The sequence below is a fragment of the Mollisia scopiformis genome (genome assembly GCF_001500285.1).
Source record: "Mollisia scopiformis unplaced genomic scaffold LY89scaffold_32, whole genome shotgun sequence".
Taxonomy (NCBI): domain Eukaryota; kingdom Fungi; phylum Ascomycota; class Leotiomycetes; order Helotiales; family Mollisiaceae; genus Mollisia; species Mollisia scopiformis.
The window spans coordinates 408,902-432,263 of record NW_017263612.1 but is presented as its reverse complement, the minus strand read 5'-3'; the positions used below and the strand labels follow the sequence as shown (position 1 = coordinate 432,263).

The 23,362-nt window shown below is 48.0% G+C and overlaps 7 protein-coding genes across 7 annotated transcripts; 3 read left to right on the top strand and 4 right to left on the bottom strand.

Moving 5' to 3' along the window:
• Positions 1 to 1,574: 1,574 nt before the first annotated feature.
• Positions 1,575 to 3,234, top strand: LY89DRAFT_676944 (cytidine deaminase-like protein; the record flags this gene model as incomplete). The annotated part of the gene is made up of 2 exons (XM_018213643.1): positions 1,575 to 1,687; positions 1,830 to 3,234. The coding sequence occupies 2 exons, from the start codon at positions 1,575 to 1,577 to the stop codon at positions 3,232 to 3,234; spliced, it is 1,518 nt and encodes a 505-aa protein (XP_018062898.1).
• Positions 3,235 to 4,764: 1,530 nt separating this feature from the next.
• On the top strand, positions 4,765 to 7,247 carry LY89DRAFT_333161 (phosphate permease). Its single transcript, XM_018206806.1, has 7 exons — positions 4,765 to 5,258; positions 5,315 to 5,559; positions 5,609 to 5,677; positions 5,735 to 5,886; positions 5,952 to 6,271; positions 6,390 to 6,600; positions 6,649 to 7,247. The coding sequence occupies exons 1-7, from the start codon at positions 5,017 to 5,019 to the stop codon at positions 7,096 to 7,098; spliced, it is 1,689 nt and encodes a 562-aa protein (XP_018062897.1). The 5' UTR covers positions 4,765 to 5,016; the 3' UTR covers positions 7,099 to 7,247.
• A 743-nt stretch (positions 7,248 to 7,990) lies between these two features.
• Positions 7,991 to 9,867, bottom strand: LY89DRAFT_658927 (U4/U6 small nuclear ribonucleoprotein-like protein Prp4). Its single transcript, XM_018212496.1, has 3 exons — positions 9,744 to 9,867; positions 9,606 to 9,684; positions 7,991 to 9,544 (listed from the first exon to the last, which is right to left on the bottom strand). The coding sequence occupies exon 3, from the start codon at positions 9,522 to 9,524 to the stop codon at positions 8,067 to 8,069; it is 1,458 nt and encodes a 485-aa protein (XP_018062896.1). The 5' UTR covers positions 9,525 to 9,544; positions 9,606 to 9,684; positions 9,744 to 9,867; the 3' UTR covers positions 7,991 to 8,066.
• A 135-nt stretch (positions 9,868 to 10,002) lies between these two features.
• LY89DRAFT_788904 (PMT-domain-containing protein) lies at positions 10,003 to 13,086 on the bottom strand. Its single transcript, XM_018223207.1, has 5 exons — positions 12,629 to 13,086; positions 12,420 to 12,553; positions 11,811 to 12,363; positions 10,998 to 11,757; positions 10,003 to 10,952 (listed from the first exon to the last, which is right to left on the bottom strand). Exons 1-5 carry the CDS (start codon positions 12,767 to 12,769, stop codon positions 10,309 to 10,311), a joined length of 2,232 nt encoding a protein of 743 aa, XP_018062895.1. The 5' UTR covers positions 12,770 to 13,086; the 3' UTR covers positions 10,003 to 10,308.
• Positions 13,087 to 15,039: 1,953 nt separating this feature from the next.
• LY89DRAFT_788903 (uncharacterized protein) lies at positions 15,040 to 17,728 on the bottom strand. Its single transcript, XM_018223206.1, has 2 exons — positions 16,981 to 17,728; positions 15,040 to 16,642 (listed from the first exon to the last, which is right to left on the bottom strand). Exons 1-2 carry the CDS (start codon positions 17,473 to 17,475, stop codon positions 15,092 to 15,094), a joined length of 2,046 nt encoding a protein of 681 aa, XP_018062894.1. The 5' UTR covers positions 17,476 to 17,728; the 3' UTR covers positions 15,040 to 15,091.
• Positions 17,729 to 17,974: 246 nt separating this feature from the next.
• LY89DRAFT_658918 (putative peroxisomal membrane protein PMP47A) lies at positions 17,975 to 19,427 on the top strand. The gene is made up of 3 exons (XM_018212495.1): positions 17,975 to 18,200; positions 18,252 to 18,988; positions 19,035 to 19,427. The coding sequence occupies exons 1-3, from the start codon at positions 18,112 to 18,114 to the stop codon at positions 19,157 to 19,159; spliced, it is 951 nt and encodes a 316-aa protein (XP_018062893.1). The 5' UTR covers positions 17,975 to 18,111; the 3' UTR covers positions 19,160 to 19,427.
• Positions 19,428 to 19,877: 450 nt separating this feature from the next.
• On the bottom strand, positions 19,878 to 21,721 carry LY89DRAFT_599568 (kama family protein; the record flags this gene model as incomplete). Its single annotated transcript, XM_018210100.1, has 5 exons — positions 19,878 to 20,210; positions 20,267 to 20,694; positions 20,817 to 20,939; positions 20,994 to 21,348; positions 21,398 to 21,721. The coding sequence occupies 5 exons, from the start codon at positions 21,719 to 21,721 to the stop codon at positions 19,878 to 19,880; spliced, it is 1,563 nt and encodes a 520-aa protein (XP_018062892.1).
• Positions 21,722 to 23,362: the final 1,641 nt, after the last annotated feature.

Genomic DNA, 23,362 nt, shown 5'->3' with positions numbered 1-23,362 from the left:
CGTAACGATGAGATGATCTTTACGATTGTAACGGTACGAGGAATGATCCCTTTTCAACTGGATGCGCGATACACCTCGGTTTGCTTCGTTTGGTATTCTTCTCGAAGAACACCTTTCTGCATTACCTTTCGATCTTGCCTCCTGCAACGACTGTTTTCTCATACGACTTTCACGGCCCTTTGTTGTTACATTAGCATCCAGAGATACTGGTTTGGCGCAGACTTTCCTTTCGATCGACATTCGCAAAACGCATGCATCACGAAAATGGCAAAAACGGTCCATTTTCTGCTGCCCTTGTACAATAGTAGCTCGATCACAAAAGATCTCGGCAACGAATCGCAACGACAATTTCTCAGCGCTAGGTACAACACGAGCACGGCGCACTCGATCTGTACCTGTACCGGGTTGGGGGCGACGACATAGACATTTTCATTTCTTTTGCTTGCTTTTCTTTGACGGTGGATTGCTTTCTTGCTTGTCATATGGGCGCCTTCTACTTCACTTCGACATTCCCGAGCAGACACTGTGTCTTCGACACATTCTGCCCTTTATTTTCCGACTGCCCAACTGTCCTTCCGATTTAACAATCCGGCTTGAGCTTGCTCTCGCAGGATAGTTTCATCCCTCGACAGTCTGGTGCAACTTTGTACCCTCACAGCCCATCTGTCTTTCCGTCCAAAAAATGCCTGGCTTTTTCGCATGCAATTGTTCTCTTTTTTCTTCAAGGTTGCACACATAATCGGTGATTTTCCTGAAAAGAAAAAGGGTTCTTGCTCGTTCTTCTACTTCTTTCTTCGTCTTCTCTGATTTTGCCTCTGGTATCTTCATTGAAAAGGAAAGAGTGGACAACAGCAAACCTTCCATGCGACATACACACATCATTATTCTTTCTTTCCGAGATCTGGTTGTTTCCGCAGGGGAAAGGGATATTTTGCTTTTGCTTGTCTGCAACTGCGAAAACTCACTTAAACTTGTAACTAGACTTACGAATAAAGAAATGATCCATCAACTTGCACTGTGCTAACGTGATGTGAGATGCGTGATAATGATGTGTTCAACATTACAGCACGCCCCTGAGCCTTTCTAACTTTGTCACTCATACAGCATCAAACTGGATTATTAATATGTAGCTTAAAGAGAACCGAATTGCCCCTTAAATCCTGGTAGATTTACAAAATCGAATAGATCATCAATAAATACTTTTGGGAGAAACCGAATTGTTTCTCAAATCCTGGGACATTTCCAGCGCTGGAGAAATAATCATGGTGATATGTATTCACATCCCTTCACTTCCGTCCCCAGCAACCAGGACAGGAACCAAGAGACCCTAAATCCAGGTCCAGGGTCCAGGGGTCAGACCCTGCAAAAGCTTAATTCGTTAGCTCCCGGACAACATCACGTGTGCGAGGCTACCGAAATTTTGCATTAGGTAGGTTTCTAGCCTTGGCTTGGCCTTTGCCTCGGTCAACGAAGTCACAAACAAACAAACAAACAGTATTGCAAAGTTGCATACCCGAAATTCTCTTCTCTGGAGATTTTGGTAATAGTGAGAAAGAGAAAAGGGAGGGACGAGGATGCAGGGCCGTCTAGTGCCGTTGAAAACGACCCTCGAGACGAGGAGGAGGGATATGGTTGTCGAGGTCTATGTCACGGCTGTTCCTGTCAAGGCTGCTAGTGGGAGTTTGAGGTGCGTTGCGTTGCGTTTGTTGGACTTCCCTTCTCCGTAGTATTTTCGATATCTTTATTTACTTGTTTTTGTGGTTTTCATGCGAGGCTCTGATCTGATGATCGGGGAAAGAGATGAAAAAAATGACTGATTGTTGGGGTAGTTTGATCCGGAAACTGGTTCCTGAGGATGGGGGACTCGATTTCCAGCATTTGCGCCGCTTTGCGAAGGTTAGTGAGGTTCCGGAGCATGTGAGGGGCTCATTCGCTGCTGCTGCTGCAAACAATGGCTCAGGAGGGGAGGACGGGAGATTGTTGCTGATTGTTGGGCCTGTGAGTGCTGTCTCGTTGGCTGATCTCAGGGATGGGCTTTCTTCGACGGTTAAAGACCTGGAGATATTTACGGCCAAGGTCCCGCTGCTGGCTCCGACGTCGATGGATCAGGCTAAGGTGTGGACGAAGCTGTATTGGCCGACGGTGTACAAGAAGAGTAATCCGTTTGGGCCGCATCCGAGTATTGTTTCGAGGGCCGAGGAGGAGATTCGGGGGGAGGTGCAAGGATGGATGGATCTTGCTTATAGAGTTGCGAGGGAAGCGAGTGAGGCTGGTTTTGGAGAGGAGGTCGGAGTCGTGGTTGTTGAGAGGAAAGGTGGGAAGGGGAGAGTTGTTGCTGTTGCGGGTGATGGGAGGTGGTCTGGCTGTGTTTTGGGGGAGAAGGGGGTGGGAGGTGGGAATGTGACGGCTCATGCTGTGATGAGGGTTATTGGGATGATTGCTGGGTCTTTGAAGAGGAGGGATGAGTTGAGTCGAGGCTCTTCCGGTGTGATTGAGGATTCGACGAGTTCGAAGTTAGAGCTGCTTGATGAGGGAGGATCTGCAGTTGAAGTCTCGAGAGAGTCGGGGATTGCTCCTGTCGGTGATAGTTCGACCCTTTCTGAATACGGACTACACCACTTCGCTCAATCAAAATACGCAATTGAAGCCCACAATGGGTCCGAGGATCTTATACCTACCGGCCACAAAAAGCTTCCCAATACTGCTATTCCTCCAGAGCCAACTCTGTCGACTGGCATATCAAAACACCACGAGGTAGATTTGACCGTACCCATTGCGTCAGATTCGTCAGCGGAGTCCGCCCCAAATTCAATGCCAAGCTACGACAAACAACAGAACGCTTCAGTAACCGATAAAGAACGAGATGGCACACCTAGGCTGACCTCTGGAGTTTCGGATGTGCAGTGCCAAGAGACTATCGACATTTTTCAGGACCACCCAATTCTTTCAATCGAGAAAAAACACTTCGACCCGGACGGCAACCAGAATGGATATCTATGCCACGACCTCGAGATCTACTGTACCCACGAACCATGCGTCATGTGCTCCATGGCCATCGTACATTCTCGCTTCGGTCGAGTCGTCTTCGAGAACCGGATGAAGAAAACGGGTGGGATGTGTGCGGACGGCGAGCTCGGTCACGGACTTGCTTGGAGAAAAGAGCTGAATTGGACACTACTTGCATGGCAATGGCAACGTGCTCAGCAGGATGATTATGGAGAACTCCACGCTTGAAGATCTCATTTATGCAATGCGAGCGAGAGAGCCACTTGACACATCTCCATTTGCGGCTGGTTTTCAGAGACCCAGCGGCTATCCTGGTAAGATCCGGACGTGGCTTTGACGCCTCTTTCTGGGCTAAGAAATTCTTGGGATCCGTGATGTGGAAGATTTTGCTCTTGGGGTCCAGTGTGGTGGCTCTCGAGAAGCTTGTTGGTCTGCTTGGAAGAAGCTTGATTAGACATCTCTGCTGGAAAAATCTTTCCAAACATGTCTTCCGGCAAATTGGTACCAACGGAACAGGATTCTCGGAGCTCTGATGATTTTACCTAACGTGTACTGTAATATCCTCCTGAGTTTCGGTGACCATTCTACTCGGGTCGCCTTTCCAAAAGTGCCAGGCAAAAGCAAAGGCTGGATGGCAAAGCTGGAGAAGGACGAGAGCAGTTCATCTTTCACGGGCTGGTCCTAGACATTACGATTCGACCTCTCTCCGCTTCCCGCTGAAGAACGTGTTTGCGGCTCGCCGAATCATGGCGCGAGGTCTCAGCTGTCGTCAGGATTCGAGGTGGTCAGGGCGTGTCACCCAAGACATTGAGCTTCTAAGAATGTTCCATGAGGCTTGGCAACGTCTGCATCTTGGGTTTTGGAGGGGTCAATGCAGGTGCATGTGCAGCTTCGCCCGAGGCCTTTTCGATGGGCTGAAGGCTGAACGATGAACGATGAACGATGATCAATGGGTAGGTACCTGGATGTGGATGTGGATGTGGATGTGTCGACCAGACGAATGAGCTTGTCGACTTCAATGTTCTCGTCTGGCTGGGATATTGACTTGGGAGTGAAGTGAGCCCTCTGGCCCATGCTCCTGGTTCTCCGCCAGACAAGCGAGTCGAGGATGATGATCTGCACTACTGTAGAGTACTACGGAGTACACACTATATCTTCGGCTGACTAGACTAGACCCCAGGACCCTACCGAAACCCCTGTGCTGCGCTCGCCCCGAATTGAATGCATCCACTAGGAAATTCAACCTACTGTCTAACTTCATCCACTATTGCTGCACTGTATTCCACTACGCTGCACTAACTCACATTCTACAGTACCATTTTCATCGCAGTCAGGTCTGGCTCCTGCCAATAATCTCAGATGCGCAGAATTGGTGTGTAGCGAGGAGAGACAAAGCCTCCATGGCCGGGGTCGCTCCCATGCGGCCCTGCCACAACTGCGTCGTCCGCTCACACTCGTAGATTTAACAACGTGCTTCCGTCGCCGCCTCCCATAGGACCGTTTCATCCACGCCCTTCGACATTGAGAGGTATTTCGGGGGGTTCAGCCTCGCCAGCCTCGCGAGCATCGTCTGATGATGCTTAGTTACGTCCCGGTCTAATCTCGAGATCTCTCCTGGGCCCCAAAGCAAAAACCACAAACCACAAACCACCCACCAGATGACTGTGAGACCGTTTGTGGCCCATCCTGGACTTCCAACTGGGCCCCAACAAGGCCCTAGAGTCGGACCTGCCGTATCGTATTCACCTGCACGGTGCCTGGGTGAATCATCCCTCTTTTCTGTCTTGCACGCTGCTCTCCATCGTGCCTTCCCTCGCGAGCACGCCCGCCCGTGGTTCCACCAAACACGCCTCATAGCTAAAGCTAAAGCTAAATACCGCCTTCATCCCTCCCATGTTTTCGTTTGGAGAGAAGACTCCCAAGCAGCCAGCTCACTCTTTTATCGACCTCCCTCCTCCCTCCTCCCCTCTCTCTCGATAATCCTCTGCCTTCACAATAGTAGCAGCAGCAATGTCTGCTCCTCTCGCCAAAACGGAAGGAGGCAACTCTGCCTTCCACAACTTCAACAATGACTTTGCTCACATTGCCGACCCCAATGAGCGAAGACGTCTTGCCCTTGCCGAGATCGACAAGGCCCCGTTCGGATGGTACCATGTTCGTGCGTGTATTGTGGCCGGTATCGGTTTCTTCACGGATTCCTATGATATCTTTGCCGTTGGTCTCCTTACCACCATGTTGGGTATAGTGTACTGGTCAGTACAGCATGGAACTTAGGAGTGGAGAGCTTAAAACTAATAATAATCTACAGGCCAAAGAGCAAGGGTGCTATGCCAACAGATTCCGATACTGCCATCAAGGTAGCCACTTCCGCAGGAACTGTCGTTGGTCAACTTGGCTTCGGCGCTTTGGCTGATATCGTTGGACGTAAACGCATGTACGGATTGGAACTCATTGTCATCATCTTCGCAACCTTGGCTCAGGCCCTTACCTCCAACTCATACTCCATTAACATTGTTGGTGTCATCATCTTCTGGCGTGTGCTTATGGGTATTGGTAAGGTTTGGCAGAATTAGATTTCGACCTTCCACTAACAATGTCCTAGGAATTGGTGGTGATTACCCACTCTCTTCCATCATTACCTCGGAGTTCGCTACGACCAAATGGAGAGGAGGTTAGTCAAGCTCAACTTTGGAATTAGTATATGAAACTCATGCTGACTCAACGATAGCTATGATGGGTGCCGTTTTTGCTATGCAAGGTTTCGGTCAATTGACAGCTGCTATTGTCATGATCATTGTTACTGCCGGCTTCAAAGACTCTCTGAAAAGCGCCAAGTCCTATGCCACCTGCCAGGGTGTCTGCGGTATTGCTGTTGACAAGGTTCGTGTCCAAAATATATAATTTGCAAGGAGCAATCAGAAGATGATACTAACTATGTCCCGCAGATGTGGAGAATCCTCGTCGGTTTTGGCGCTGTACCTGCATGCATTGCCCTCTACTACCGCCTTACCATCCCCGAGACTCCTCGTTATACGTTCGATGTCGCTCGTGATGTCGAGAAGGCAGCCGATGATGTTACCGCTTATAAAGCTGGTAAATCTGAGGGCAGCCCAGATGAGATCACTCGAGTCCAGGGCCGTATTGCTGGCGAAGAGAAATTGACCATCCCCAAGGCCAGCTTCAAGGATTTCACCTCCTACTACTCGCAATGGAAGAACGGAAAGGTCCTCCTCGGCACAGCGGGTTCTTGGTTCTTCCTCGATGTGTAAGTCTTTTCTACTTCTTCTTCTACATCAAGCTCGTTTGGAATGTCCAGCGAAGTGCGGGACATTACCAAAGATCTTGGGCCGTTCTGCTTAATAACCGTCTACTAATGGCAACAGCGCTTTCTATGGTATCTCTCTCAACAACCCTGTCATCCTCTCTACCATTGGCTTCTCCGGTGGATCTAATGTCTGGCAAATCCTTCACAACACTGCCGTCGGTAACTTGATCATTGTCCTGGCCGGTGCCATCCCCGGGTATTGGGTTACCGTTGCCACCGTCGACATTCTTGGCCGCAAGACCATCCAACTCGGAGGCTTTGCGATCCTTGTATGTCTCTTCTATGCCGTGTGAGATATATAGCGCTAACATTTACAGACCATCCTCTTCTGCATCTTTGGACTTGGCTACAACCACATCTCTAATCACGGCCTATTCGCCATCTATGTTCTCATCCAGTTCTTCTGCAACTTTGGCCCCAACGCCACCACTTTCATCGTCCCAGGAGAGTGCTTCCCTACTCGTTACCGTTCAACCTCCCATGGTATTTCTGCCGCTTCAGGCAAGATCGGTGCCATCATCGCCCAATCCGCTATTGCCCCTCTCCGTATCCGTGGTGAGAAGGCTGGAGCTACTGGCCGTGCTGCCGCCCCATGGTTGAACCACGTCATGCAAATCTTCGCTCTCTTCATGTTGCTCGGTATCTTCACCACCCTCTGCATCCCAGAAACCGCTCGCAAGACCCTCGAGGAGCTCAATGGTGAGGAGGATACTCACGTTGAGGAGATTGCCCCCGCTACCAAGGCTGAGGTCGAGGACAAGGAGTAAGAACTTCAATTACGGAAGTAAAGTGCATCTTTCATGGCTATATTTTTCTTTTTCCAGAGCCTGAATTAGAGTGTTTGATACCTATATAGCATTGTAGTTTGTATTAGATTGTGTAGAGAGCAGAAAGGATAATCAAATTGATGATTTCCCATTAAGTACTTGGACTTTATTTGATGTGAGAAACTCGAGAACTGAAGTATAGAACCAGCTTACAAAACCGTGGACCACAAATATCATGGACTGAGATGCATCTCATGAGGAGAACTTTCTTCACACCACACTCTAGTTGATAGAGTAAGGGTATATCAGGATGAGTTGGCAGGTCAATAGTTTTGTGCTGTTCTTTTAGATATTATTGTTCGAGGAGGAAGAGGTTTTTTGCGCGTTCCGCGCTATTCGCGCCCAACTCGCGCTATTCGTGGAAAGTATCGATGTACACTCTCATAGTTTTTCCAACTTCAAATTACCCTTTTCCAACGTGATTGTCTATCACACAAAACATTCAAGATTTCGAACGGGGAGAAGTGATGACCTGTACTGAGAGGGCTGGATGAACAGAGAGAGGAGAGAGGGAGAGAGAGAGAGAGAGAGAGAGATGTATTGGCAACTTTACCTCTGAGGTAGGTAGGTAGGTAGGTAGGTGGTGGATTTTTTGAGTAGGTCGATAGATAGATAAAGAAAGGGAAATAAGGTGGTAAAGTTCTGGGGTTTCTGGATATTGGTATGGGTGTGTGTTGCGAGTGGAACATGCTACTCAAAATCTTCAGGGCTGGACTCGGCAAAGATCAAGACGACATGTTTGCTCCGAGACGGTGACTTGATTGAAGGCAATAGACGGTACTCAAAATGGTGCTGCGGACCACGGCTGTTATGGGACTTTTAGAGAGCTTTTGTACCTTACTGCTTCTTGGTATATCAACATGCATCTAGACAGTACTTATTCATTCATCTCTCTGCTGCCCCGCATCTCACAATCCCAACCCATCATTCCTCCCCCAAAGCTTCACCGTCCTGTCATAACCACCACTAACAATCCACCTCGCATCCCTCGACACATCCACACTATGCACATTCCCCGTATGCCCACTCAAGCTCTGCACCAAGCTCCAATCGTCCGCCGAGAAGATATTAACATTCTTGTCAAACCCCCCCGAGACGAAGAAGGTCCCCGAATTCTTCGGCCTCCTCGCACCTTGCTCGTCGAGTTCGGGAATAGTGCCTGTCGAAGGGTCGTCTTGGCCTTTATACCAGCGAAGATCCGAGACGACGGATTTGTGAGCGCCGATTCCGCCCACTGGTTGCACTTTGCGGACGTCCCAGCACTTGACCCAGCCGTCGCCGGAGCCGGAAAGGACGCGGTGGCCGTCAGAGCCCCAGTCGAGAGTGTAGATGGGCTTGATATGGCCTTCGAGGATCATTACTGTGCGTCCTGTGCGGAGATCCCAGATGCGACCTATGCTATCCATTCCGGCACTGGCGAGTAGAGAACCATCTGTATTGAAAGCAACTGTGAACACACCTCGAGAATGACCTTCTTGGAGAAGGAGTTCGGTGGATGTCTCCACGTCCCAGAGCCGCCATGTAGTATCTTCCGATGCTGAAGCTAGGTATTGACCTGAGGGGTGGAACTCGACTCGGCAAACTCGCTGGTTGTGACCTTCTAAAGTAGAGATTGGAGTATCTTTGTTCAGAGACCACAAGTGCACTTTTCCCTCCGCGCCTCCTGATGCAAGATTGACGGAGTCTGGTGAGACTGTACTGCCTGGAAGTGTAGCATCTGGGTACCACGAGACTCCGCCAACTCGATCCGTATGTCCACGAAGAGTACGTATGACATCGAGACCTGGAACATTAAGCAGCTTGATGCCACCTCCCCAATTTCCAGCAGCGATGATTTCCCCGTTGGGCGAGAACCGTGTTATGCTCACGGGTCGTTCTCCAGCAGTCTGACTTCCCTGAAGCTCAAACCCTTGCAGACGCTCCCTGATCGCCTTCCTGAACTTGACGTGCGTCCGTAACGGAATCGTAGCCTCGACCTTTTGCACCATAAGCCGCTTCTTCGCTCTCGGCAACGAGTACCTCGCGATCCGCTTCCTGCACTCCACCAAGTCCTGCGAGCCTTTGGTATAGAACTCTTCTTCCTGCTCGTTCTGCTCGTCTGCCGCGTCTCGCATTTCCTCGTCGCCATCTTCTTCTTCTGCTGCGTTGATCTCGGCTTCTATCGCGAGGAGCTTCCGTAATCTGTCTCGTCGAAGCGCTTTATCTTCCCCGAATAACGTTATAGGCTGCCCAATCTCCCTAAGTCGTGCTCGCACTCTCTCGTCATCTGTAGGCACCACAATCTGCGCCTCTCTCCTCCTCCTATCCATCTGCTCCTGGAAAGCCGAAGCTCGCTCGGGAGCCAGGCCCGGGCCTGCAGAGGGCATATCATAGTCGCGGTCGAGAGCTGAACGTGGAGAGTAAGTGTCTGCTAGGCTGAAGGGAATTCGGGAAGAGGTATTACTTACGGATGTTTGCCAGGTCGATGCCGACATCCTGGAGGATTTATCAGCTACAGGGTCCCCACTTGCGACAGCGACGACACCTCTGGGAGAATATGAATATAGTTCGAGAACTTGGAGCTGGGGTTCGAGGGGTAGGCTTACCTCGGGTTCAACCTCCTCCACGTAGGCTTGACGAGATGGATGCATATTGGCGATTGTAGACTGTGGCAACAGTCTGGGAGTCGTCGGCCTTGTAGAATTTAATGCTTGTGGTTCATGTTCTTGTGAGCACTTCCTTATAAATATTTCTTGCTCTTCTGCCAAAACAGATTTAGGTTGCGTTTAAGCGGCCGCTAGCGTACAAAGTATATTCAATGCTGGTCACTCAAAGTTGGAAGACGTTTTGGCAAGTTGAACTTTTGATCTTACATTATCTACTCACATACATTCACGGTACACCCGCAAACATAGATTTATACACAGAATTAGGAGTTGATTCGAGATGTACCTAGGCGCCGCTTCACCACAAGTCATCCCTTCCCCATTCCCTTTTCCCGAAATCCTTGCCATGACAAACGAAAAATGTTTGGTAACACATGTGCAGAAAACGTTTTCTTTACGTTCTCTTTCTCCGACCGAGATCCAATCCTCTATGATCCATCGTATAAAGCGTCGTCGAATAGTTTTGGATCTATTCCAGTAAGGGATACAGATCGTTTTGACGAGTTTAGTCTGTTACTCTCCAGCTCTCGAACCACTTCATGTAGTTGTAGTCTCTGTTCGGTCCGACCATACCCCAGCAGATAGGCATGAAGTAGATATACAGACCGATAGTAACAGCATACAAGACACCATAAATGGCATATTGCAGACTCTTAATTTGGTTCCTCAGCATCCAATCGGCGCAGAAGCCGAAACCAAGGATGGCAAAATAAAGGGCAGGATAGTAGTGGTGAACATAGGTGACACGAGCCATTGCAACGAATGGCAAGTAGTGAAGGAACCATCCGAGAACAGGGTACAAAGCAGCGTAATGGATCTGATCGATATCGGATTGCTTCAACTCGTCATATCCTCGTTGCCATCTAATGGCATACCAGACAACAAGAAGCGCGATCATGCCGAGGGAGGCTGTGGAGCCCCAGTAGACAAGAGGGTTACCAAGGAGGAAGTATTTGACAATGGAATCATCCCAACCACACATGCGGAGACCAACATTAAGGATGGGCCATTGCCAGAATTGAGAAGCGAGATCGTCTTGCTTGTCTGGGTCAGGAACCAAGGCGTTGTTCGAGGTCATCATGGCAACGTTCAAGTGGATGAAGTCTTGTAAGAAAGGAGATTTGTAGGCTCCGGCATCAGCAGCAGGCACTAAACTTGTTAGCTTGAATCACAGAAAGCGAGGTCTCAACTTACGCTTGTCGTTCCAGTGAGCCTCGACGTTCCAGTGGGTGTAAACATCCTTGGGATTGTTGCTCTTGTCACATGTGACTTCGATTTGCTTGAAACCCCACTGTGGCAAGTTGACATTGCCAGCACGGAGGTAGCATCCGAGAGCAGTGTGCTTGAGTCTGAAGGCAGTGGTCAAGGTTCTGACTTTAGTTCTATCGTTTGAAGACACATCTTTGACGATTTCCATGGTCCAGTGATCTTTCTCGTCGCCAACAGTGGTATTTCCGTAACATGAGACTTCTCTATCGGCCTTGGTGACTGGTGCCGCGACTTCGTGAGAGTGAAGGTTACGGCCAGTTTGGGAGTGGATCAGACGGAGAACATCTCCATCAGCAACAAACTTGGGTGGTGCCTCTGCGTCATACTCAGGTTGGGCTCTGTTAGGGTAAAACCACCATTCGTTGTTGGCATCCTTGTGGTGATAACAAGTAATCTGTTGTTGAGTAGAGCCTTCAGGATATGTCTGGACGTGAGAGTGGAGAAGACCACCACCATATCCCATGTTCTTGATTGTAGCCCGTGAACCGTATGCGATCTCAATTGGACTGTCTTTTCCAACCTCGGTACCTCTAAGATTGGCTTGGAACAAGGAGCTCATTTGAGCATCTCCTGGACCACTGTTCTCCAAAATCGCGAAGTGAAGGGCGAATGATAGCATGTAGACAATCACAGGGATAATGATGAGGCCAATAACTCGAGCAGCCAAGTGAGACGCGAGATCAATCTGCCACTTAGTTAGCATATTTACCAAGGCAATTAATGGGTAGGGAATCGTACGACTGGCATCTTGGTATCACCAAACTTGTTCCACAAATCTTCAATAGTGTAGATACCAACGAGGGCTGTGCAGAAAAGTCCAACCCATTTAACACTGCAGACACAGCCAATGCTCAGACCAGTCAAAAAAAGCCATGACCACCATTCTATACTGAAGCTCTGCTTCTGCAGTCTGTGGAATCTCGCCCAGCAGAGAACAGTTGTGAAAGTAAAGCATAGCAACATCGAGTCCAGGAGAATGAATCGACTAATAGTGGTGTACGAGTTCTCGCACAAGACCATGAGAGTCACAAACCAAACGGCAGGTCGCTTGAAGTTTAACTCGCGAGCAGTATAATAGGCCAATGGAATGCAGATAGCGCCGAAGAAGGAGTTGAATGCCCGCATGAAGGTATAGTTGAGCTCTTCCGGGTATTTCTCCCCTGACTTGAATTCGAAGGATCCATTGTAGCCAGCCAAGTATCCGGACAATCCGACTAGCATCTTTCCAAGCGGAGGATGGACATCGAAGTAGAATTCTCGTTTGAGGTAGTGGGAGCCAAATTTACCAAAACTATTTCCAGTAATCAGTATTTAAGTATTCGCAAGGCTGAAAGGGGTAAATCTCACTGTGCCTCGTCCCAAGTAACAATGGGTGACAAGCCAATCTTGTATAATCGTGTGAAGAATGCCAATGCCGTGAAGATAAGGGGCGCGATGATGAATTCCCATTCGTCAAGGAATTGCAGAAATGTTTGTTCCTGCTGCAGACAATAATGTCAGTAAAATGTCCTGGGAAGCAGGGCAGATTTTAATTTATGAGCAACCTGCAGACATACCTTCTTGACTTGTGTCTTCTTATCATCGATCTCTATTCTGTTCACAAGACCTCCATTGGGTGATGTTGAGGGAACATTGCGCCTGCGGGTCGCCTGAGTTTCCGAATCCAACCCGGACACTGTAGCTTTTTCTGAAGCCATCTTGAAGAGTACGTGTGTTCCAATCGTCCAGCAGACCTCGAACTTCTGCAGATCAGAAAGCGCGCACTAGACGGGTGATTCGAAGCTGTGGGGGGTAATGCGGATGAAGAACTGACGCGGCTCGAAGAAGGGTAACGAGGGTGTGGAAGAACAGTGTTCAATGAATTAAAAAGTGGTACAAGTGAACATCGCTGCCCAAGACCGGTCAGCTTCGAAGGGCAAGTCGACAGGAACTGCTGGGAGAATCCGGTCGAGGTTGAAAAAAGCTGGACGTGTTCAAAGTTCCAAGAAGGGGTGTGTCTATTCTCGGACGGCGATCACCCTGCATAGGCTTGTGAACAGGCGCGAAATAATTTTTAGCGAAGGACACATATGAAGCTGAGGCTCAGGGCAAAAATTAAGGGGCTCGTATGACTTCTTTAGTTTTCTTATTTCTGGTAAATGGGACCGGCGCATACATTTTAGATCCATTTCGACTTTTAGTATACACATTTCATATACACTTCCTCTATTCCGTCACCATGGATGCTGCTCAAATCCCTTCATTTCACGTGACGCTATATAAATTCACACTTCAGGGGAGCTTGAGGACTTTGAGATGGGAGGCGATGAAAAGAAAAGCAATGTTGGAAGAATAAAAGATCAAACTGCCTTTGTGAAGGCAAATCTGTATCACTGATAATGACAGTCCTTTCGGTCAATGTTGGTTATCTGGTTTCTGAACAAAGATCTGATGCACATACTCAGCCTTCAGTTTCTACTGTAAATTGTGCTTTTCTACAATTTTTCTCGCAAGTTTGGAGTAGTGGATGTCAGAAAGCTTTCAAATTCATGGGCATCTGTGTATTTTTTTCTACTAGCATGTATTTGAGCATTAGTTCCGCGCATAAATATCTCATGTTAGTTGCATTGGTACTAGTCCTATCTGTCTTGATTTACTCTCGAGTCTAAGCCTAGTTCATAGAGGTATCCCATGTCCATTAGATCTGCTTGTCATATTGAGATTGGTGTGGATGACGTTTCCGAGTACCAAATATATTCAAATATGGTATTCGAGTAACTTAATTGAGGCTAGGGCTTCAGCACAATAGTATAAAAGAGCACACATTCCCTTCCTGTTCTGACATCTTGACATCTTTTTTTCCAGCATGATGAGCATCATCGACGGGAGGAGCATGACTGAAGAGTAAGTCGCCCGAACTCTCAACTCATTCTCAGCTCACAGGAACGAAGCAGTGATGATTGATTGCATTGGGTGTTTGCATTCTATGTACAGGCTTCACAGTGCTCCCACCTTCCTTCCTACCTTCCTTCCTTCCTTCCCTGGTCCAACCTCACCCAACCCAAGCCGACCGAACAGCAGCATCACCTCGACGCGTCGAAGACAAGAGTATGGATGTGAAGTCTAGATCAAGATGTGTTGAGGAGTCAGTATAAGCATTCGTCAGGTATGGTGAGTGTCTGCATACCTTTTTTCCTCTGCTGGTTCTAGCTCGACCTCCACCTGAGGTCAGCGACAACAACGACAACAAAGTCATTCCAGACTGGTGGTGTAATCAAAAAAATGTGCGATGTGACCAAAGACTTTTACGTTGTGCAATGTAAAAGCCCCCCCGACTGAGGGATTCTTGAGCTCCTCAGTCGTTCGCAGGTACAGCTCCTAGAGAAGCCGAAGAAGAAGAAAAGAAAACGAGAACTCGGGGGAAGAGCTGGCTTTAAGTACCCACGATCGGCGCTAAATTTGCGAGTTCTCGAGTTGTAGGTACAAGCATTCAACTTGGTTACGTCGCTGTTTTGCTTGGGAAGGAACGCTGAGGAACTTGGAAGTCGAGAACAACAAGCATTTGGCGAGAGGTTATTTCGGGCTGCAACAACCAGAGAACCATGGGAAAGCATGACCGGATCTGAAAATTGGATTGAGACTGGTGTTGCAACGGACTATACGAAAGTGCAATGCGAAAAAGGGATTCTTGAGCTCCTCGACCGCTCGCGGTGATATGGACAAGAGAAGCGGACAAGCAACATTTAAGGGAAGAACTGGTTTCCAGCGCCACGGTCGACACCGCTCTGTTCGAGTTTTCGATTCTAGTAGGACCGTTTTGGGAAGGAGTCATGTTGACAGCGAAAGATCCACGGAGCTTTGGAGTTATATGCCAGAGAAACACGCACATGGTGGCTCATAAATACAGAGCTGAGACTAAAGTCAAATCATATCAATACAACATATCAGTCACGATGGGTTCAATGTCGGTGCTGCATATAACCGATTTCTGGCCAATACTTTATGCCCCAGCTTTGTTCATATCTCGTACAATTCATACACTATATACTTGAAAACTGATTCGACACAACTAGTGCATCCAATACACCTCTCTTCAGCTTTCCCACTGTCTGGTCCCTTTCTCTAATCCTCTGCTGCAGATCCAAGTATCTCTTCTTCCACGACTCCTCGCTCTGCTCGGGTCCATGTTCCAAAGGTCCCGAATCCGGACCATGATGCACCGTCGCAGCAATTTTGAAGTCTGCCTCAATAGACCCAAACCTCATTTTCCAATGACATTCATAGTGACTAACCGAACCCTGCTCCAGCCTCGTCATTCGTAGTCTCGTCATCAACGGTCCTCCTGCTAAAGCGGACAAGTTGATGAGAAATGCTGCTGTACTGCTAGATTCTGCCTGCAGATTTTTGATAACTTCTTTGCAGATTTTGTCTGCCTCATCGATGCTACATTTCTCGATACTAGCTCCTGTGGCATCGTACCAATCGGCGGCTAAGATCTCGCATATAAAATGACTTTCTAAAGCATCCATGTTCGTACGATCCGGATCTTCATTTTGTCGGAATGCTATGCTGACAAAGTTCTCAAATCCTGGATCATGAGCTGCTGGGTTGGCGAAGTATTCCATTAGGGGAACGAATGTTTGTACGTCCGCGGCGGGATTTTGCTGCATTTCTGTATCTCCCTGGCCGTTGACTAGGACAACAGGTGGAGGAGGAGTTGCAAGCCTGACCGTACCACCTTGACGCTGTGGTACCTGTAACTGTAGACCACTTGGCCTCCCAGTCTGGAGTGGCGGATTTGGAGGAGCTGCTGGTACGTTCGGTGGAAAAAAGTGATTGGTGTCGGCATCTGATACTATCGGCGTAGCTACTGTGCTGCTGTCTCTGAGGTTTATTGTCGGTCCTTCTTTCAAACTCGGATTGACTGGAAATGTCGAAAATGGTCCATCAGTCACTGATCTATTACTTGGCGGTCGTCCTCTGAGTTTGCTAGAGGATGCATTCCCACTACTGGGCCAGGCTGATGAAACCGCCGGTCCATGTCGCCGCCGACGACCTTTTTGAGGTGTGATTGCAGAACGAGGCTCGTCGTTCCACATATGACCTCGATTCGAAGGCGTTATAGCTGATTGGGGATATGCTGATAATGGAGTCTGTAACGTATCAGACGACGGAGGCCAACGAAAAGCTGGAGCCATTGCGCCCCTAGTATCTGCAGACCAAGGCATCATCCTATCTCCAAAGCTCTGCTGGAAGTCTGGATGAGCTGTAGCTGGTGTTGTGTTATCGGCAATTAACGATGTCCTTGCCATTATAAAGTCCTCGGAAAGAGTTGGAGAATCAAGACGAGGCCTCTGAGAAGGCGATTTGCCTGTCTCGCTTTCGTCTCTGTCCTCAGCTTTCCTCCTGCCGCGCTTGGGTCGTGTTTCTGGTAACAATGCACGAAGAGCCAAATCTTCTTCAGCAGCAACGCCATCGCGACCAAATTCAGAAGAAGGGTCGTTCATAGAGGGAATTTGAGTCCAGTATACATGAGGCTTATTTAAAAGATACTCAAAAAAGGCGTCGACATGCATAGCGTGCATCCATCGCTAAACTCATTCAGTACTTTTCTACCAAGTTATTGATGTGGCAGTCAATCAAATCTCGAGGGCTTGAATTTCCGCTCTTTCAGAAGTCCTCGATGTCCTTGACATCCTGGGCAATCGGGGGATATAGATTCTTAGATTTTGAAATTCCCTAGAAGCTAGGACAATGGAAAAGAATCCTTCGAGAACTCTTCTAAGTCGATAGATACAGATTTAAGATGTCACATACTTGATTGCAATTGCTCAAAAGTGGGCTTCTGAAAGTCGTTGGAAGCTAGAACAATGGAACGAACAATAGCAAATAAAGTTTGTACAATATCTATGAAAGTGCGAGGACTGACCTTGAGTCTGACTGCATATTGCTGAACTTTCTGAGCACTTTGGTTTTTCTCGAAAGCTGGAGGCTCTACACCCAAATCGAGAGCCAATTGTGCCCATGTTTTAATCTCTTTCAACTCCAATTTCCGTATAAGCTCGAAGAGTACGAAAGTGTTGAAATTCTTCCCATCGCTCTTTGGTGGTGCTCGGAATATCTTTCTGAGCTCGGTCGTATCCGTGTCCAATGGTATTGACGGATTGCAATACATGATAAAGCTCACATATGCATCATCGAGCGTCTCATCAGTCACCTGACGGGTGGGTAATCCTCGAGAGTCGCCATTTGATGGACCTATCGGAGAAGGGATATGATTGCTGGTATTATTCGAGCCATTTTGAGGGTCTAGGGTTTGCGTCGGACGGTATTGGTGTTCCAGTCTCCTCTTTGTAGCCTCCGGAATTACGGTCATAACTGGAAGCAAGCCTTCATGAAACATGCCCGTACCGGGAGGCATCATGCCAACCCTCTGTTATAGAGTATGGTATGATTTCGAACATTCAGCATGGAATAGCGATTGTTGCGAACAGAGATGATCATATATCATAACCTCATTTCGCGACCCCAAATAGTATATAAATAGATCAAAACACAGCCCCACCTGAACTCGATGCTATCGACGAAAGAGGATTCGACAGTTACATTCTCGAAGAAATCGCAGTGTTGTTTGGCTTCTTGACTTGATTCTCGGATTGGGAGGAAAGGCCATCAATTAGGTGGTGATGCTTCCAAAAGAAGAGAAATTGAGGTGCTTCAGAATCTCTATTAAATGCCTAAATATAGCTATTTCACGTGCTCACCCTTCAGCAACTTCTGAGCCAATGAGGCTTCGTTGATGGTGGGGCACTAAGAAGATATCAAGCTGCCACAGGAGTGGCAGACTAAGATAACATTTCGGGTATTATAATCTCTCCCCACATTATGCTTGCCTCGGCTCCAGCGTGGCTCCAGCAAGGGGGGGTGATTTTGCGTGTGAAAGACCTCGGAGATGATGAACAATGCACTTATTGCGAGTAGTACTTTCTCTACATACATGAATGATTGAACGATTCCTTCCTCCTTAACTACTACTCAATACATACGCACAACTGCAAATATGGCTCCATCAACAGCTGCCCAGCAGAGCGACAACGTTGCCCATGCCCTCAGCGGGGCAGGAGGAGGGATTTTGGCTATGACTCTCACGTACTGCTCCCTTCATCTTTGCTTCATATAGTTTTCTTTTAACAGGCTTAGATATCCTCTCATCACCCTCTCCACACGCGCGCAAGTCGAATCCAAGCGCGCCGACTCCGGATTCCTCGACGCAGTCCAGCGCATCGTCCAACGAGAAGGCATAACAGGACTCTACGCAGGTCTCGACTCAGCGCTCTTTGGCATCAGCGTCACGAACTTCGTCTACTATTACTGGTACGAATGGACTCGATCCGGGTTCGAGAAAGCTGCCGTGACAGCTGGCAGAGCGTCGAAGAAACTCACAACAGTCGAGTCGATGATTGCGGGAGCTATTGCTGGATCGGCGACAGTGTTGCTCACAAACCCTATTTGGGTGGTTAATACACGGATGACTACGAGGCAGAGGAACAAGGAGTCAGACGAAGCTGTGCTGCCTGGTGCGAAACCTCCAAAGGCGCCTACGACAATAGGCACTCTTCTGGCTTTGATCAAGGAGGAAGGTCCTCAGGCTCTGTTCGCAGGAGTCGTGCCAGCGTTGGTGTTAGTTATCAACCCAATTCTACAATATACCATCTTCGAGCAGTTGAAGAACACTATTGAGAAGAAGAGGAGGGTCACTCCAACCATGGCGTTTATGCTGGGAGCGCTAGGCAAATTATTTGCAACCAGCATTACATACCCATATATCACGGTGAAGAGCATGGCACATGTCGCTGGACGAGATGGAGATAAAGAGAATATGATGCAGGCTATGAGAAGAATCGTTAAGGAAGAGGGCTACACTGGGCTGTACAAAGGTACGTTAAGACATGCCTAACCTTATTAGAAATGCTAATTTTCTAGGTATCGGACCCAAAGTTACCCAAAGTGTGCTGACTGCAGCATTCTTGTTTGCATTCAAGGATGTACTGTACGAGCAAACCGTCAGGATCCGACGGACAATGGCAGCAAAAGCTCTCACTAAGTAGACTCTAGCTCGAAAGATATGAAAACGAGAAGTGAAAGCTGTGAAGAAATTGTACATTATGGGAGGAATGTGCATGGTCGGTTGGGATATTGGGATCATCAGCATAGACTGGTTTGGGTACACTCGATCATCTCGACGTGGCCTAGGTTCGACATGTAGATAGATTTATGATTTATGGGCCGGAATACAATGCAGTCAAGTTTAGCTTATCATCAGGTTGTAGATAAGTATGTAAGCAGCTCAAATATAGCATTTGCGTTTCTGCGATGGGTCGAATTTTGTGGATTTTCATATTACTATTCACTGTTTAGTTCAACTAGAATCACACAACGTAGAGCGATGACAAGTCAAAGAAGTGAGAGCTATCAATCAAATAAACTTTTCGTGTATCAAATGAAAAATTCTTGCGCTAAACAATGTACAAGGCTAATTTCAACGCTCCTGAACCGTTTCCTGTGGGAAATAAGAAGAAAGCAATGCTGCGACCACCATTACCATCTACTAGCAAGTCGTAATTTCTAGGCAATGGCGTCTGTTGGTGCAAGGATTCAGTAAGGAAATGGATGCAAATCCAGGGTGACAAATGTAAGATGCCAAGTAATGGTAAATGCCCGAAGTACTCGTGTAAGCAAAATACGTGTAATCCCTATCCTCCCCTGAAATGCCAAGGAAACCGCTTATGTCCACCTCGCATAACGCCTCAGCAGGAAACGATCCGCTTAGATAACAATGTGCTCTATAGCAGCGAAGTCGACGCTTTCGCCCCCATTAGGCAAGCTGGCTAAAGGATCGTAGTATTCATAAAGTCTCCCTTCCTTGTTCTTCCCATGCACAGCAGGAGCAACAAACGTGCTGCGACCAGTGGCACGATCATATGTTTTGTAAGATGCAGCGAGACGCTTTCCACCGCCGCCAGGCAGATCAACAACGAATTGCGGAGTCATAAACCCAGCGATCGAGCCACGGATTTGCGTTTCGAGGTCGAGGATAGTTGATAGTGGAGTGCGTAGGTCTTCCACGCCCTTCACGAGGTCACCTGCGTAGACATAGTACTATTGATGGATAGAGTCAGTCCTATTTATCAAGGTTGCGCAGAGTGGCTACTTACAGGTTGAATGTTATTGTCAGCAAGCTCTCGAATTAAGCCTTTCATAGTATCAATATCGTCATTGACACCTTTAAGTAGAACAGATTGGTTGCGAACGGTTACACCATTAGCATACAACTTCTGAGCTGCCTCTCGAGAAACCCAAGAGAACTCGTTAGGGTGGTTGAAGTGTGTGTGCATCGCAACATGCTTCCCTCTGAGTCTAGCTTCTTTGGATAACTTGATCAACTCCTCGGTCCAGTCATCGTTTGGATCTAAAGTACGGCTGGGTGAGACGCAGAGACCTTTAGTGGCGACTCTAAATCTTCTCACATGCGGGATCTCGAGGAGTCGAGAGCCGATTATGGCGAGGTGTTGTGGCATGAGGGAATAGGAGTCGCCGCCAGAAAGTACGACATCTTGGATAACTGGCGTTGCAGCGATATAATCTTTACATTTCGAAGTCAGTACGCTTGCTATCGGCATGTCGAGAAATTGAATAGGTTCTAGAGTAGTTCGATGTCTGAAGACGTAGACTAATCGCGAAACCAATAAATTGAACTTTACTTACCAAGCATTGCCTCCCAACGACGACGTGCAGGCTTCAGAGCGGCTTTAGTTACAGTCTCGGTATCAGCACCAACGGCGTAGGAACGGGTGCAGAATCTGCAGTACAGGGGACAGTGAGAGCTTGCTTTGAGAAAGTCAGTGAAAGGATGTTTCTGAGGGTTGTCGGACGACGACTCACCAAGGAACAAGCACTTATCAGTGTACCGATGAACTAGTCCTTCAACAGGAGAATCGTCTGATTCGTGCAAAGAGTCGAGTTCCAGTTTTGGGTGATCAGGTTGGAATGTTGACTTCTTTGGAATGAATTGACGACTAAGAGGATCATTAAGAGGATCGTTCCAATTGATCGAGGCAAGAATGTGAGGTGTCAGCCTAATTGACATTGGAGCTAGATCTATGCCTCTGATCACATCCTCTAAGAAGGCGTCGCGGGTGCGAGTGTGCTCATATTCCGGAGTGTCCGGCATCTTCTCAGGGAGCTCCTCTTTCAGAAAATAGTACAGCTTTTCCTTGCCTTGAACATCCTTGGCAGTCTAATTGCATATCAGAAGATGTATTTCAGTTTATGCTATTCAGACTCACATTCCAACGGTATGACAAGAATTCTCTTTCACCAATGTCCTCCCAGCGGTGAATCCTCTGCCAGTATGGAACCCGATCGAATTTGGAGCCGCGAAAGTATGCAGGGTGAACACTAGCTGCCAGGTTTTGGCGCTCGTCTTGGATATTCAGGGCCGCTCGTGGGATGGTAGGATTGGAAATAACTTCTTTGATGTCTTGTGTAGCCTTGGTAACCGGCACGGCACTTCCTCGTTGGTCATCAGGGGAGATGTTATTGTGGCTATCGTATGTAAAATCGGGTGAATCTTGTCGCAATGGGGCTTGAGCAAGGCCAGCTGAGCCCATGGGCTGGGTCGAAGATCGAAATGCTCTCGTTTGAGGAGTCGTTAGCACTTGAGTCGAAACATTAGAGATATGTCGAAGGACAGCGTAGGAACGCTTTTGTGCTAGTAACGAAGACATGATGAAGGTATCTGAGATGTGGACAATTCTGCAGGCTGTTAGACCCTGGTAACAAAACAAAATTGAAAAAATGTAAGCAACCTATGAAGAACTCACAAAGTCTGGAACCAACCATGTACTGTTTGATCGTACCGAAGATTCCTCCGGCCGGTGTTGGTACCAGGCCAAAGACGGCAGCAAAGTTGCGGATGAAACGAGTGTGGCGTACCGACTGCAAAGTTGGAAAAGCCTAGGACTGTTGGGCAAAGGCTGTAAGGACAGAACGTGGGAAGAGTGAAGGCTAGCAACGAGAGAAGGCTCTGCGCAATCTCGTGTATCCTGCCAAAAGTGATAGTCTGATCCTTGGTTTTGCTACAAAAAGAGCAAGTTCTCGAACGCCGACGGGGCAAGAGCTACTTATTGGTGTCCCGTTGCGCAAGTAACATCCAGCAGTGGCAACGGACGTAAGCGTACTTGGTTACCGTTCAGCTTCGTGTATCGAGCCTTTGCTGTATGGAAAGCCCAAGAGCGTCTGGAAACCTCGCTAGCTTGTTGGAATCTGTTTATTGGCGCTTCTCGGATGCTTCGCCAGGCTTGCTCCGTCTGGCTAGAAGTCCAACGCAACTAGATACCGACAACCTGGTAGACCACGTCCGGATTGAATCCAGCCGAATCCCCGAGATGGTGAATCCGGGCGACGATGGTGCTTGTTGGTTTGCACTAGGTTTCGATATACGATTGGCGACTAGTATCTCAAAGTGCCGTGGAATTAGTTGCTTTAAAGTTGCAGTTGATAATGCCGTGCTACCTCTTCTGCCACGAAGTCTACCCGGTAGCAAATGAGGGGCAGTTGTTAAGGCTGGGGAGTCTTTCCATTGGCAAGATTGTCAGTCTGTGTAACACGAGGTTGAGTGGCATGAGATTGGCCATGAATTGGGACCATACATTCAGCCTTGTACTTTCGATACCTGGTCTGCATGAAATCGCAAGCCACAAGAACATCCACAACTATGTACTGTCAATCTCTTTGGGATTCTCAATCTCGATCCGCTAGTGGTGATTCTTGAATACGGCAAGCCATCTTTCGCTAAGGTCAGCGACAATTAACATTCGTTCAGAAACATTGCACTCATTTGAAGCGGATACTCGGTACATTAATAGTTGTAGAATGACATTTCTAAAAACTGTTCGAACGCGTCAAGATAAGCTGACAGCATCTTGACACCTTTGCGGCGTCGGCGGCGTCCTTTCATGATAAATCCAACGAAAGCTTTGGATGCAACTTCCAGGATACAGCTGCACGATCGTCTGGATTGGGTCGTCATTTCATCATTTCTGATAGAAGCAGAATCGCAATGGGGAAGAATGCCGGGCGGGCTGTCGGGCTCCATAACCAAAATGCCAATTTCAGAGACTCGAACGGGCGAGTGAAGAAGCTTCAAATAAGGTGCTGTTGCAGAATTTCGCCCCACCTAAACTTCTCAGCGTCTATCGCGGGTAGTCTTGCTAGTAGCTTTTGTGCTGTAGAATGCAAAAATAGATGTA

Bases quoted from the DNA above. Each gene is read 5' to 3' on its own strand.
- LY89DRAFT_333161 (XM_018206806.1), top strand. From the start codon at position 5,017: ATGTCTGCTCCTCTCGCCAAAACGGAAGGAGGCAACTCTGCCTTCCAC. The intron at 5,259-5,314 runs GTCAGTACAGCA...AATAATCTACAG, and splicing joins ATGTTGGGTATAGTGTACTG to GCCAAAGAGCAAGGGTGCTA. The intron at 6,272-6,389 runs GTAAGTCTTTTC...TAATGGCAACAG, and splicing joins TCTTGGTTCTTCCTCGATGT to CGCTTTCTATGGTATCTCTC.
- LY89DRAFT_788903 (XM_018223206.1), bottom strand. From the start codon at position 17,475: ATGATGCCTCCCGGTACGGGCATGTTTCATGAAGGCTTGCTTCCAGTT. The intron at 16,643-16,980 runs GTCAGTCCTCGC...GAATGAGTTTAG, and splicing joins AATATGCAGTCAGACTCAAG to CGATGGATGCACGCTATGCA.
- LY89DRAFT_658918 (XM_018212495.1), top strand. From the start codon at position 18,112: ATGGCTCCATCAACAGCTGCCCAGCAGAGCGACAACGTTGCCCATGCC. The intron at 18,201-18,251 runs GTACTGCTCCCT...TAACAGGCTTAG, and splicing joins ATTTTGGCTATGACTCTCAC to ATATCCTCTCATCACCCTCT. The intron at 18,989-19,034 runs GTACGTTAAGAC...CTAATTTTCTAG, and splicing joins CTACACTGGGCTGTACAAAG to GTATCGGACCCAAAGTTACC.
- LY89DRAFT_658927 (XM_018212496.1), bottom strand. From the start codon at position 9,524: ATGCCCTCTGCAGGCCCGGGCCTGGCTCCCGAGCGAGCTTCGGCTTTC.
- LY89DRAFT_788904 (XM_018223207.1), bottom strand. From the start codon at position 12,769: ATGGCTTCAGAAAAAGCTACAGTGTCCGGGTTGGATTCGGAAACTCAG. The intron at 12,364-12,419 runs GTGAGATTTACC...TACTGGAAATAG, and splicing joins GTTACTTGGGACGAGGCACA to TTTTGGTAAATTTGGCTCCC. The intron at 11,758-11,810 runs GTACGATTCCCT...ACTAAGTGGCAG, and splicing joins GTGATACCAAGATGCCAGTC to ATTGATCTCGCGTCTCACTT.